The sequence below is a fragment of the Cetorhinus maximus genome, chromosome 17 (assembly GCF_964194155.1).
Source record: "Cetorhinus maximus chromosome 17, sCetMax3.hap1.1, whole genome shotgun sequence".
NCBI classification, from domain to species: Eukaryota; Metazoa; Chordata; class Chondrichthyes; order Lamniformes; family Cetorhinidae; genus Cetorhinus; species Cetorhinus maximus.
In genome coordinates, this window is record NC_135895.1 from 97,133,183 (window position 1) to 97,148,339 (window position 15,157).

The 15,157-nt window shown below is 42.0% G+C and overlaps 1 protein-coding gene and 1 long non-coding RNA gene across 2 annotated transcripts in view; one reads left to right on the forward strand and one right to left on the reverse strand.

Annotated features, from left to right (window-relative positions):
• Nucleotides 1-838: 838 nt before the first annotated feature.
• The window catches only part of dbt (dihydrolipoamide branched chain transacylase E2), a 47,018-nt gene continuing 32,699 nt past the window's right edge, over nucleotides 839-15,157 (forward strand). The window contains exons 1-3 of the mRNA XM_078561683.1: nucleotides 839-949; nucleotides 12,335-12,455; nucleotides 12,549-12,624. Coding sequence (XP_078417809.1) covers nucleotides 872-949; nucleotides 12,335-12,455; nucleotides 12,549-12,624 — 275 coding nt within the window. The 5' untranslated portion in view covers nucleotides 839-871. The remainder of the gene's footprint in view (nucleotides 950-12,334; nucleotides 12,456-12,548; nucleotides 12,625-15,157) is intronic.
• LOC144692630 (uncharacterized) overlaps nucleotides 8,264-15,157 on the reverse strand; it is a 70,562-nt gene continuing 63,668 nt past the window's right edge. Inside the window, exon 3 of the long non-coding RNA XR_013579357.1 lies at nucleotides 8,264-9,174. This is a non-coding gene — a long non-coding RNA (uncharacterized LOC144692630). The remainder of the gene's footprint in view (nucleotides 9,175-15,157) is intronic.

Sequence of the window (15,157 nt, forward strand, 5' to 3'; positions counted from 1 at the left end):
TATGGAATCTATTGCATTGCACACTGTGCTGGTATATGGAATCTATTGCATTGCACACTGTTGCTGGTATATGGAATCTATTGCATTGCACACTGTTGCTGGTATGTGGAATCTATTGCATTGCACACTGTGCTGGTATATGGAATCTATTGCATTGCACACTGTTGCTGGTATATGGAATCTATTGCATTGCACACTGTGCTGGTATATGGAATCTATTGCATTGTACACTGTGCTGGTATATGGACTCTATTGCATTGCACACTGTGCTGGTATATGGACTCTATTGCATTGCACACTGTGCTGGTATATGGACTCTATTGCATTGCACACTGTTGCTGGTATATGGACTTTATTGCATTGCACACTGTTGCTGGTATATGGAATCTATTGCATTGCACACTGTTGCTGGTATATGGACTCTATTGCATTGCACACTGTTGCTGGTATATGGACTCTATTGCATTGCACACTGTTGCTGGTATATGGAATCTATTGCATTGCACACTGTTGCTGGTATATGGACTCTATTGCATTGCACACTGTTGCTGGTATATGGAATCTATTGCATTGCACACTGTGCTGGTATATGGACTCTATTGCATTGCACACTGTTGCTGGTATATGGAATCTATTGCATTGCACACTGTGCTGGTATATGGACTCTATTGCATTGCACACTGTTGCTGGTATATGGAATCTATTGCATTGCACACTGTGCTGGTATATGGACTCTATTGCATTGCACACTGTTGCTGGTATATGGAATCTATTGCATTGCACACTGTTGCTGGTGCCTCTCCACTGCACGCGTAGCAAAGCCCACTCGTCTCGTGGCGCTGACGCTGTCCTGACCTCAGTTCCGGGTAAAATGGCGGCTCTGCGTGCTGTTTTGTGGGGTGTAGGTGTAAGGTTGTCGTTCGGTACAGGCAGGACTCCGATCCGACAGGTACTGGTTAGTCGGGGGGGGAATTTACAGTCCGGTGGTGGGAGTCACTTGGTTTGCAGTCGGACACTTGTGCGTAGGGTCCTAAATTTGGTGCAGCGGGAGCTTGGGGCTGGTGCCCCTTCTCCACTCTCCGAGCGGATGTTGCCTCGGCTCCGCTAGTGTGTCCTGGCTTGTCCTTGTCTGTCTTTTCCCTGCTGTTTGGAGTGGACCCAATGTCGGTACCCGGGCCTCGAACTATCAACGCTCAGCCTCATAACAAAATGTTCATTGGCATTAGAGTCACTAAGCGCCGGCTTAGGGAGAGCTAATGCTGCAAGTTAGTATTGAATAGAGTAATTAGACACTTACATTATGTTACACAATGTGAGTCTCTTTATTACATTGCTTATTTACCGGCGATATGTGAATTCATTTGAACGAGCTGTGTGGTGTTGTGTTAAGTGCAGCAAAGGAAGCATTAATGGCTTGCAATTTCTCCTTGCCTGCAGTTGCATCTGTTTTTCCTATACTGTATGTGCAATGTTAAGCCGTACCCCATGGCTAGGTGTATTTTGATTTTCTCTGCACAATCAGCGTCAAAGTAAAGAAAGAGGAGGTTGAGAAATTGTTAATGAGGTAAGGAGGTAGTGTTGCCAGGACCTGCAGATGAATCAATCACAGCTGCCAAAGAGGATAGATTGTGTGGTAGCCAAATGGAGTGCTGTGTCGCAGTGAAAGAGTTCTGGGATGACATGGACAATGTCATGGATATGAACAGTGTGAAGGACACAACTTTTTTAGCCAGTATGTTACAAGCCCAATGAGAGGGGGTGCAATTCTACATTTAGTCTTAGGAAGTGAAGCTGGGCAAGTGGTTGAAGTAACATGGGTGGGTGGGGGGACACACATGACCATTTTGAAGATAGTGACCATAATACAATTAGATTTAACATCATTATGGAAAAGGACAAAGATAGAACAGGAGTGAAAGTTCTAAATTGGGGGAAGACAAATTTTAAGTTGAAGTAGTCCATGTCCAAATGCAACAAGACCTGGACAATATCCAGGCTTGGGCTGACAAGTGGTAAGTAACATTCGTGCCACACAAGTGTCAGGCAATGACCATCTCTGACAAAAGAGAATCTAACCATCGCCCCTTGATGTTTGATGGCATTACCATCACTGAAACCCCCATGATCAACATCCTGGGGGTTACCATTGACCAGAAACTGAACTGGACTAGCCATATAAATATTGTGGCTACAAGGACAGGTCAGAGGCTAGGAATCGTGCAACGAGTAACTTGCCTCCTGACTCCCCAAAGCCTGTCCACCATCTACAAGGCACAAGTCAGGAGTGTGATGGAATACTCCCCACTTGCCTGGAATGGTGCAGCTCCTACAACACTGAAGAAGCTGAATACTGTCCAGGACAAAGCAGCCAGCTTGATTGGCACCACATTCACTCCCTCTACCACCGACGCACAGTAGCAGCAGTGTGTACCATGCCCAAGATGCACTGCAGGAATTCACCAAGGCTCCTTCGACAGCACCTTCCAAACCCACAAACATTACGACCTAGAAGGACAAGAGCAGCAGATAGATGAGAACACCACCACCACCTGGAAGTTCCCCTCCAAGTCACTCATCATCCTGACTTGGAAATATATTGCCGTTCCTTCACTGTCGCTGGGTCAAAATCCTGGAACTCCCTTCCTAACAGCACTGTGGGTGTACCTACACCATATGGACTGCAACGGTTCAAGAAGGCAGCTCACCACCACCTTCTCAAGGGCAACTAGGGATGAGCAATAAATGCTGGACCAGCCAGTGAAGCCCACATCCCATGAATGAATAAACAAAAAGCTCAGAGGTGAGCTGGCGAGAGTGGACTGGATACAGTTATTAGCAGGGAAAAGAGTGTCAAATCAGTGGGAGGCATTCAAAAGTGAGATTCTATAGGCACAGGGTAGACATGTCCCTACAAAAAAAAGTGTGGTATTGCCAAATCTAGAATTCGCTAGTTATCCAGAAGTATACAGGCCAAGATAAAGCGGAAAAAGAAAGCTTATGACAGTCACATAAGACTTAATACTGTAGAAAGCCTAGAGGAGTATAGAAAGTACAGGGATGAAGTAAAAATGGAAATTAGGAAAGCAAAGAGATTGAAAAAATATTGGCAGGTAAAATCAAAGAAAACCCAAAGATGTCTTACCAGTATATTAAGAGCAAGAGAATAACTAAGGAAGGATAGGGCCTATCAGAGATGTACATGGTAACTTGTGGGTTGATGCAGAAGATATCAACAGGCTTCTCAATGAGTACTTTGTCTCTATCTTCACTAAGGAGAGGGATGATGCAGACATTCTAGTTAATGAGGAGGAGTGTGAAACATTAGATACAATAAGCATAGTGAAAGAGGAAGTACTGGAGCGACCGACATCCTTGGAAGTGGATAAGTCATCAGGGCCAGATGGATTGTATCCCAGGCTGTTAAAGGAAGCAGGGAGGAAATAGCGGATGCCCTAAGGATCGTTTTCCAATCCTTACTAGATACAGGCGAGGTACCAGAGGATTGGAGGTCTGCAAATGTTGTACCATTATTTAAAAAGGGTGCAAGGGATAGGCCAGAAAATTAAAGACAAGTCAGTCTGACTTCAGTGGTGGACAAATTATTGGAATCAATTCTGTGAGAGACAAGATAAACTGTCACTTAGAAAGGCATGGGTTGATCAGGGACAGTCAGCATGGTTTTGTTAGGGGAAGATCATGTCTTACTAACAATAGAATTTTTTGAGGAAGTAACAAGAAGGATTGATGAGGGTACTGCAGTGGATATTGTCTACATGGATTTCAATAAGGCATTTGACAAGGTCCCACATGGCAGACTAGTCAGAAAAGTGAGGTTGCATGGGATACAGGGGAAGGTGGCAAGTTGGATCCAAAATTGGCTCAGTGACAGGAAACAAAGGGTAATGGTTGATAGATGTTTTTGCGAATGGAAAATGGTTTCCAGTGGTGTTCCACAGGGCTCAGTGTTGGGGCCCTTGCTGTTTGTTGTATATATTAATGATTTGGACATAAATGTGGGAGGTGTGACTGGAAAATTTGCAGATGACAAAAATAGACCACGTGATGAAGAGGATAGCTGTTGTCTCCAGAATTATATCAATGGCTTGGTTGAGTGGACAGGAAAGTGGCAAATGGAATTCAATCCGTAAAAGTGTGAGGTAATGCATTTGGGGAGGACAAACAAAGCAAGGGAATACTCAACAGGAGGACATTGAGAGGGGTTGAGGAAGTGAGACACCTTGGAGAGCATGTCCATGGGCCCCTGAAGGTGGCAGAACAGGTGGATAAGGTGGTAAAGAAAGCATAGCGAATGCTTTCCTTTATTGGATGAGGTATTGAATACAAAAGCAGGGATGTACTGATGGAAAGCTGGTTAGGCCACAGCTGGAATTATGTGTAAAGTTCTGGTCACCACATTACAGGAAGTACATAATTGCTTTGGAGAGAGTACAGAGAAAATTTACAAAGAATGCTGCCAAAGCTTGAAAATTGAAGCTCTGAGGAAATATTGGATAGGCTAGGGTTGTTTTCCTTAGAACCGAGGAGGCTGAGGGGTGACCTAACTGAGGTGTACAAAATTATGAGGGGCCTAGATAGGGTAGACAGTAAAGACCTGTTTCCCCTAGCTGTGTGCTGGAGGGGGGCGGGGGGGGAGAGGTGTCAATCACCAAAGGATATAGATTTAAGTTGATTGGTAGAAGGATTAGAGGGGACATGAGGAAAAACTTATTCACCCAGAGGATGTTGGGCGTCTGGAATTCACTGCCTTTTATGTGGTGGAACCAATTATGGATAAAGCTATCTTAGATTTAGTACAGTGGCAGGTTTAATTAGTAATCTCTTGGAAAAGGTTCTTGGTGGGGGGTGGGTGGGGTGGGGGGAGCGATCATTATACAACTGAATTCCATGCTAAATCTGAAAGTGACATGCTCCAGTCCCAAACAAGAATCTTAAACTTTAAAAAAAGTCAATTACGTAGGCAGGAGTGGAGATCTGGCTATGGTTGATTGGGTAAATAGACTGAAAGGTATGGCAGTAAATAAACATTTGGGTAACATTTAAAGAAACAGTACAAAATATTTGACAGAGACAGGAGAAATTTGACGGAGAATACGGAAGTGATAGAGACGGTGAACAAACATTTTGTCTGTCTTCGTAGTAGAAGACACAAACTACACCAGAAATAAAGGATAACAAAGGGGCTAATAAGAGGGAGGAACTTAAGATCAGCAGAGAAAAAGTATTGGAGAAATTTAAGGTCTAAAAGTTGACAAATCCCCAGAATCTGATGACCTAGATCCCAGGGTTCACAAAGAGATAGCTGCAGAGATAATGGATGCATTAGTTATGATTTTTAAAAATTCTCGAGATTTCAGTGAATTGGAAGTTAGCAAATGTAACGCAGCAATTCAAGGAAGGAAGGAGGGAGAATGAAAAAAGGGTACGAAGGGTCAGTTAGCCTGACATCAGTCATCAGGAAAACGTTCGAATCTATTAAGGAAGTCTTAACAGTGCACTGAGAAAATCATATCATGATCAACAAAGTCAACATGATTTTATGAGAAGGAAAAAGTATTTGAGGTTTTTGAGGATGCAACTAGTAAAGTAGATAAACTGATAGAGGTAGTATACTTGAATTTCCAAAAGGCATTCAACAAGATGCCATGCACAAAGTTATTACGCAGGATAAGAGCTCATGGAGTTGGGGGGTAATATATTAGCGTGAATAGAGGATTGTTTAATGGACAGCAAGCAGAGAGTAGGGATAAATGGGACATTTTCAAGTTGCCAGGCTGTAACTAGTGGAGTGCCACCAAAATTGGCACATAAGCTGTTTACAATTTATATGAATGACTTGGATGAAAAGACGGAAGCTAATGTATCTAAGTTTGCATGAAGATACAAAGTTAGCTGGGAATGTAAGCTGTGAGCATAACGTCAATATAAACAGGTTAAGTGAGTGGATAACAAGGCAGATTGGAGTATAATATGTGGAAGTGTGAGGTTATTCACCTTGGTAGTAAGAATAGAAATATTTTTTAAAAGGTATGACATTTTTAAATGTTGATGTTCATAGAGATTTGGGTGTTTTCGCATAAGAAAGCAGGAAATTTCCATGCAGGTATAGCAAGCTTAGTGGCTACAGGAGGAGGTCTGGAGCTGGAGTATTCTGTGGCGAGTAACTCACTTCCTGACTCCTCCAAAGTCTGCCCACAATCTCCAAGGCACAAATCAGGAATGAGATGGAATCTCTCCACTTGCCTGGATGAGTGCAGCTCCAACAAACGTCAAAAAGCTCAACATCATCTAAGATGAAGCAGCTTGCTTGACTGGCACTCCCTCTACCACCAGCATACAATGGGAACAGTGTGTTCCATCTACAAGGTGCACTGCAGCCACTTGCCAAGGCTCCTTCAATAGCATCTTCCAAACCAACAACATCAATCGCCTTGAACGACAAGGGCAGCAGATGCATGGACATACCACAGCCTGCAAGTTCCCCTCCAAATCAGACACCACTCTAACTTGGAACTATATCACCATTCAATCATGGGGTCATAATCTTGGAACTTCTTCCCTAACAACACTGAGAGTTTGCCTACACCACATGGACTGCAGTGGTTCAATTGGTGGCTCACCACCACCTTCTCAAGGGCAATCAGGGATGGTTAATAAATGCTGATTTTGCCAGCGATGCTCATGTTCCAAGGCAAATGGCATGTTGGCCTTTATTGCAAGGGTATTGGATTACAAAAATAAGGAAATCTTGCAACAGTTTAGGGCTTTGGTTAGACTACTCCTGGAATACTGTGTGCAGTTTTTTTGCCTCCATATTCTAAGGCAGACCTTGGATACTTGGAGGTATTGTTGTGAAGGGTCACTAGATTGGTCCCTGGGTTGAGAGGGTTGTGCTATGATGAGAGGCTGAGTAAATTGGGCCTATACTTATTGGAGCCTAGAATACTGAGAGATAATCTCATTGAAATATGTAAGATTCTGAAGGGGCTTGACAGGGTAGACAGTGAAAGACTGTTTCCTCTGGCTGGGGAATCTAGAACATGGGCACAGCCTCAGGATAAGGGGCCAATCATTTAGGACTAAGGTGAGGAGAGCTTTCTTCACTCACAGAATGTGAACCTTTGGAACCATCAACCCGAGAGGGTTGTGAATGCTCCAATATTAAGTATATTCAAGACTGAGCGATAGATTTTGCTTTCTCAGGGAATCGAGGGATATGGGAAACGTGCAGGAAAGTGTAGTTGAGGTGGAAGATCAGCCATTATCAGATTGAATGTTGGAATTGGCTAAAGGGGTTGAATGGTCTTCTGCTCTTATTTTTCAGTTGTGTCAGAAGAACATAATTAAGTTAACTCATCAAGCAAATTTATTTGTTTTGCCTTATTTGTTTTACAGTTAATTTCAGATGCTGAACTGGGTCAAATCTTTGGAAATTGTGTGCTGTTCAACCAATCACAGTATAATACATACAGTGGTCACCTTTCCGTCCCCCATTAACTAACCATGTTTGTGTTTGCACTGCAATATATATGATAACACAGTGAAATAGGAGACTGTTTGATCGCCTATTGAAGGGCAACTTACTGGTGTAAGGTTATGGTTTGAGATCCTGCAAAGCCTGACTAATGTGTCATTTCCTTTTTTTTCCTATATATTATGCAAATATTAGCAGAGGTAAATTGATTATCAAAACACTAAATCAGATCATTAAAGACTTCTAAAGCCACAATTCACTTTCAAATGTCCTTATGTTGGAATCTGAGAAAGAAATGTTAATTTCCATTATTAGTAAGATCTGTATTCACACAGGTAATGTTAGATTCAGAACATGGAAATCTTTGAGCGACACAAATAGTAAGTAACTGACAGCTTCACAGTGGGTCGTACTCAGCTAAAAACTCTGTACTCCTCCAAATGTCCTGGTGTAAATGTAGGTGTTTGCCCTTCTGGATGCTCAAGGTGATGACCAAAGTTGTTTACTTCTCAGAAAATGACACGTTCTGTAGTTTTATTTAAAAACTGCTGAGGGAGATGACTTAGATTTCAACATTGTGAAATGTGCTACTCTTGGAATACTCTTGGCATTCATGAGCTTTACCTTACTCTTGCATGATTGTTAGAAAAGTGCCAGCTGGGTTTACTTTTAAAGTATTCTAGTAGAAGTAGAATACAGAGCAGGCATGAGGCAGAACAAAAGGTGGACCCCTAAAATCCATGAAAGTTAGCTATAATTTACTGTAGATTCCTAAGCAATCATTTTAACTATCCACCTATGGCTGACAGTTGATTTAAAAGCAGTTGAAACCTCCAGCATTTTAATTGAGGTACAGTTGGACATTTTATCACCATGTTGTTTAAAATCTCTCAGCTTCTGTGACCTGTTGATCTTCACAGGATGCGATCTCAGAAATGTCTGGTCCTGAGTATTTTTTGGAGAGACATTTTATTGGCTTATAATTTCGGTAATTAAATGCAAGGTAATTAAAGGAATTGTTAAAATGTGCGTGTGTATTCACTCTGAAATTAAAATCCTTCACTATGTCTCATTTGAACATACTTTTCTCAGGATCTGACATCTACTGGCGCTTGCTTCTGTGTTCCCTTCCTTTCAGGTCTGCAGGTTTTTAAAATCCAAGTTTGACTTTGCCCAATTGCTGCAATTAGATTTCTTTGTTTCTCTCATTTGTTTGTTTCTTTCATTCCTTTCAGATTAATGTCCTCACTGAGAATTTTGGTTTTCTCACCAAGGTTTCTCAATAATAGGAAATTCAAAATATCTGGATTATGTTATATCATTGTTCTGAGTCTCACTCTTGTTTCCTATGTTGATAGCTTATTCAGACCCTCTATTTTATACCTGTTTTTCAAAGCTGGTTCTGTTAACACAATGAAAGCAAAGTACTGCCGATGCTTGAAATATGAAATTCTTCATCTTTTGGCTTCTCCTATATTACTTGGGGTTGCCACAATGCTGGTTGATCATAATTCTCCATCTCCTCTTGTCAGTCACCCATTCCTCTTCCAATCCTGCTGTGTTTAAGTCTATCACCACTACATCTTTCTACCTGGTCCTAGGCTTTTATTCCTCTTCCTCCTGGCTGTCCCATCTCCATTACTCACTTCACCACATCTCCTCTCTCTGCAGTAGATTGAAATCTGAAATAAAAACAGAAAATACTAGAAACATTGAGCAGGTCAAGCAGGATCAGAAAGCAAAGTAACAGAGTTAATGTTTTAGATCTATGCTCTTTCATCAGAACAGGAAGATCTTACAGATTCAGGTTTAGGGGAGGTGTTGGCATATTGGCAATGTCATTGGACTGAGACCCAGGCTAATGTTCTGGGGACACAGGTTCAAATCCCACCATGACACCTGGTGTAATTGGAATTCAATTAATAAATCTGGAATTAAAAGCTAGTCTAATGGTGACCACAATGTCCATTGTCACAAAAACCCCTCTGGTTCACTGACGAGGCAGTCCAACTGGGATAGATTTTGAACAGATTTAGCAACTTGAGCTGGACATCCATGTGGGCTGTTAGCAACAGTAGCATTATATACAACCACAACCTGCAACCTCACGGCCTGGCATACCCTCACTCAACCATTACCATCAAGCCAGGGAATCGACCTTTGTTCAATGAAGAATGCAGGAGGACATGCCAGGAGCAGCACCAGGCATACCTAAAAATGAGCTGTCGGCCTAGTGAAGCTACAACACAGGACTACTTGCATGCCAAACGGCGGAAGCAGCATGCTATAGACAGAGCTAAGTGATCCCACAAGTAACAGATCAGAAATAAGCTCCCACATCCAGTTGTGAATGGTGATGGACAATTAAACAACTAACTGGAGGAGAAAGCTCCAGAAATATCCCCATCCTCAATGATAGGCGAGTACAGCACATCAGTGCAAAGGTTAAGGCTGAAGTATTTGTAGCCATCTTCAACCAGAAGTGCCAAATGGATGATCCATCCTAAGGTCCCCAAAATCACAGATGCCAGTCTTCAGCCAATTCAATTCACTCCACATGATATCAAGAAGTTGAAGGTGCTGGATATTGCAAAGGATCTAGGTCCTAACATCATTCCAGCAATAGTACTGAAGACTTGTGCCCCAGAACTAGTCATGCCCCTAGCCAAGCTGTTCTAATACAGCTACATTGTCGGCATCTACCTGGCATTGTGCAAAATTGCCAAGGTATGTCCTGTCCACAAAAAGCAGGACAAATCCAACCCAGCCAATTACCACCCCATCAGTTTACTCTCGATCATCAACAAAGTGATGAAAAATGTTGTCGACAGTATTGTCAAGCGGCACTTACTCAGCAATAACCTGCTCATTGACTCTAAATTTCGTTTCTGCCAGGGGCCACTCGGCTCCTGACCTCATTACAGCCTTGGTCCAAACAAGAGATGAGGTGACAGTGATTGCCCTTGACATGAGTGCAGCATTTGACTGAGTGTGGCATCAAGGAGCCCTATCAAAATTGAAGTCAATGGGGATCAAGGGGATAACACTCCACTGGTTGGAGTCATATCTAGCACAAAGGAAGATGGTTGTGGTTATTTGAGGTCAATCTTCTCAATCCTCGGACATCACTGTAGGGTTTCTCAGAATGGTCTCCTAGGCCCAACCATCTTCAGTTTGATCAATGAGCTTCCTTCTGTCGTAAGGTCAAAGGTGAAGATGTTCACTGTTGGTTGCATAATGTTCAGCACCATTCATGACTCCTCAGATACAGAAGCAGTCTGTGAAATTTGCAGCAAGACCTGAATAGCATTCAAGCTTGGGTTGATAAGTGGCAAGTAACATTTACGCCACACAAGTGCCAGGCAATGACCATCTCCAACAAGAGAATCTAACCATCTCACCTTGACATTCAGTGGAATTACGGTGACGACATCTTTCTGTGATGGCCTAGCATGATTAACCGACATAAGAATAACACTCTTTAAACAGGATTGCTGATTCAAAGTTACTCTAGACCTATTCTGTTTAATGTCTAAATCAATATATTTAAAAGCCCCTGAAGCCTGACTTCCAATCTTAAATTCCACTTCAATCTTTTTAATAACATATTTTTCAAATTCCACAGTACCACCCTGGAAGAAATCATCAACATGTATCATGAAGGTGCCTGAAAAGCTTCCCCTTTTGATACCGGTAAAACATTGCATGATCTGCTTTTAGTTGAACACAGCCAAACAGATCTCATCGAAAAATACCACCATCTCAAATACACACTTAATCTTACACTCTACAATTACCATGACGACTCAACAGCTGGACAGTGTATGCAGGCATTCAGACACCTTATGTGACATGTGGATCAAAGGCAAGCATACTTTGGGAGGATAAATTAGTGACAGCCATAGACCACGTGGAAGATAATTGGAACAGAAAATAATTAAAGCAGTTTGTTAATTTTCTTCATAACATTTTAATCATAGGTTTATGTGGCTCCCTGATTCAGCTACATTTAGATATTGAAACGGTTAGATTTCTGCAGTAAAGTTGGATTTTACCAGATAGCCTGAGTTCCAGAGTGTTTTTTGACAACTTTTAATTTTAGGTAAATAAAAAAGATGAGACTTGTGGAGAAAATGCTTTTTTCAGTAATTTACAGCTCATAATTATAGAGATACTCCAAAAGTAATGGCTGCAGAAGATCAAAGTATTTCACAAGGGGGATACGAGGAAGAAATTTTTCAGTATGGGGTAATGACCAGGAACCTACTGCCTACCAGGGTGGTGGAAGCTGAAACAATGAATGAAGGAAGTTGGATGGGCATTTGAGGGAAATAACCTTGCAGGGCTATGGGGATAAAACGGAGAATGGGATTTTTGAATTACTCAACAGAAAGCAGACATGGGCTTGATGGGCTGAATGGTGGCCTCCTGTGCTATAATGACCCTGTGACTCAATTTTATGCTAATGGTGAAGGAAGGCACACTTACTGAGGTTGCATTAAGACAATGGTGCATTGTAGAAGGAACTTAACTTTGCCTGCCTCCCATACTCTTCCGCCTTGGGAGTGTTCAAAACTGACAGTGATTTCAGAAATGGAATATTTTGCATTTTCAGCATGGGTGTTTCTCACTTGTTAGCAGACAAATTCTCAGAAATAACCGGATATAATACAGTGCCCACTGGTGAACTCTAGGGCCTTCAGGTTTATCAGTTTTGACTTGCAAGTGTAAAATTTCTGAATTTCCCCATTCCCAACCCTTGAGAACCTTCTGTCTTGTAACTGCAAACCTACCACTGTGGTTTACATTGTTACATCTGTTAACTGTCTCTGTCTCTCTCAGGTTTGTGTGCACCGTTATAGGTGTTGTAGTAGTACCCATTTTACGAAGGCAGAATATCCTGCATTTAACAAGTCATCCCTTCGAAAGAGCACACAATCAAGATTTTTCAGAACCTCTACTGGTAACTGGGATATTTTATAGTTTCTTGTTAAACTTCTAGTCAATCAAATTACTTGGGTCAGATGTTGGCCTGACTTTTTATTTATTTTTACAGCTGTTAATGGCCAGGTTGTTCAGTTTAAACTTTCTGATATTGGAGAAGGAATCACCGAAGTTCATGTGAAGGAATGGTGAGTTGGTTCCTAATTGTGATTTAAGAATTAAAATTTGTGTTGTAGAGTTGCTGTGTCCCAAACAACAAATCTTTCGTACAGAAAGCTGTATGTTTTACTGACTTGGACCTGTTTTATAATGAAAGAACTACTTGCATATCTGTTTCTTTATCTTGGTTTTTGTGCAGCAAAATTGCTAAGATCACAGTTGAAAATGGTCCCATGTAATCTGGTGAAGTAATCTTAAATTTTGCTTGAATGTAAGAGTTGCATTTATACACTGCCTTATCACATCTCTCAAATATCTTGAAGTGCCTCACATTTAATGAATTACTTTGGCCACCATGTTTGTCCTTATGGGATTTTGCTGTATGCAAAAATGTTATAAACAGCAATGAGATGAATGGCTAAGTTGTTTTTAAAGAAAGACTTGCATTTTGAAAAGTATCTTTCACTGCCTCAGAACATCCCAAAAAGCTTTACAGCCATTGAAGTACTTTTGAAGTACAGTAAAGCTTTTGGCGTTGCTTGAGGGAAATGTGTTTGATCAGATATTAGAGCAGCTTATTTTTGTTTTTGGGATTTTTAATATCTTGGTTTAACACCTCATCTAAAAGGTGGCATTTTGGTAGTACAACACTCCATCTGTGTTGCATCAGTTAAAGCCTAGATTACTTCTCAAAATCATGAAGTGGGTCTTCAGCCACAACCTTTTGACTTGGAATGCTACCAACTGATCCAAGCTGACAACTTGGAGTACCTATTTTGAAATGATCCTGATCCATATAAAACTACTATGAATGTTGTTGATACCATTCACATATTTCATATGTACAGACAACAGCTAGTATTTCTGGGTGTCTCTTCTGGCGCCTCTCGCTTTCCTGGACAGGATATGAAGAAAAGCTTGACAATTATGTATCGTACTTACTCGAGCTCTCTACTCATAGACGTCTACAGCACAGAAGGAGGCCATTCGGCCCATCGTGTCTGCGCCGGTCAACAAAGATCTGACTGCACTAATCCCATTTTACAGCGATTGGCCCATAGCCTCGGAGGCTATGGCAATGCAAGTGAATATCTAAATACTTCTTAAATGTTACGAGAGTTTCTGACTCAACCACTCTTTCAGGCAGTGAGTTCCAGACTCCCTCCACCCTCTGGCTGAAAAAATTTCTCCTCAACTCCCCTCTTAGCCTTCTACCTCTTATCTTAATTCTATGCCCCCAGGTTATTGACCCTTCTACTAATGGAAAAAAAATGCCTTCCTATCCCCCCTATATGCCCCTCATAATCTTATACATCTCTATCAGGTCCCCTCTCAATCCTCGTTGCTCCAAGGAAAACAACCAGAGCCTATCCAATCTTTCCTCATAGCTCAGCTCAGACCCTCCAGCCCAGGCAGCATCCTGGTAAATCTCCTCTGCACCCTCTCCAGTGCAATCACATCCTTCCCCATAATGTGGTGACCATAACTGCACGCAATACTCCAGTTGTGGCCTAACCAGCATTTTATACAGTTCTAGCATAACCTCCCTGCTCTTGCATTCTGTGCCTCTGCCAATAGAGGCAAGTATCCATATGCCTTCTTAACCACCTTATCTACCTGTCCTGCTAGGGATCTGCACACCAAGGTCCTTCTGATCTTCAGTACTTTCCAAGGTCCTACCATTCATAGTGTAGTCCCTTGCCTTGTTAGCCCTCCCCAAGTGCATTACGTTACACTTTTCCGAGTTGAATTCCATTTGCCACTGCTCTGCCGACCTGACCAGTCTATTGGTACCTTCCTGCAGTTTATGTCTATTCTCCTCACTATTTACAACCCTACTAATTTTCGTATCATCCGCGAACTCCTTGATCATACGCCCTACATTTAAGTCCAAATCATTTATGTACACCACAAACAGCAAGGGCCCAGCACCGACCCCTGTAGAACCTCACTGGAAACAGACTTCTAGTCACAAAAACACCCCTCTACCATCACCCTCTGCTTCCCGCCTCTCAGCCAATTTTGGATCCAACGTGCCACTTTGCCTTGGACCCATGGGCTCTTACTTTCTTGACCAGTCTGCCTTGAGGGACCTTATGAAAAGCCTTGCCAAAGTCCATGTAGACCATATCAAATGCATTACCCTCATCAAAACTCCTGGTTACCTCTTCAAAAAATGTTATCAAATTGGTCAAACACAACCTCTTAACAAATCCATGTTGACTATACCTGATTAATCCGTGTCTCTCCAAGTGCAGATATATTCTGTCCCTCAGAATTCTTTCTAGTAACTTCCCCGCTACTGATGTTAGACTGACTGGCCTGTAATTTCCTAGCCTATCCCTTCCTCTCTTTAATAATGGGACAATGTTAGCAATCCTCCAGTCCCCTGGCACCTCACCTGTGGCCAGAGAGGATTTGAAAATTACTGCCAGGACCCCTGATATCTCTTCCCTTGCCTCCCTCAACAGCTTGGGATACATCTCATCCGGGCCTGCGGATTTATCAATTTTTAAGACCGCTAAACCCGCTAGTATCTCCTCTCTATGTTAATTTCCTCTA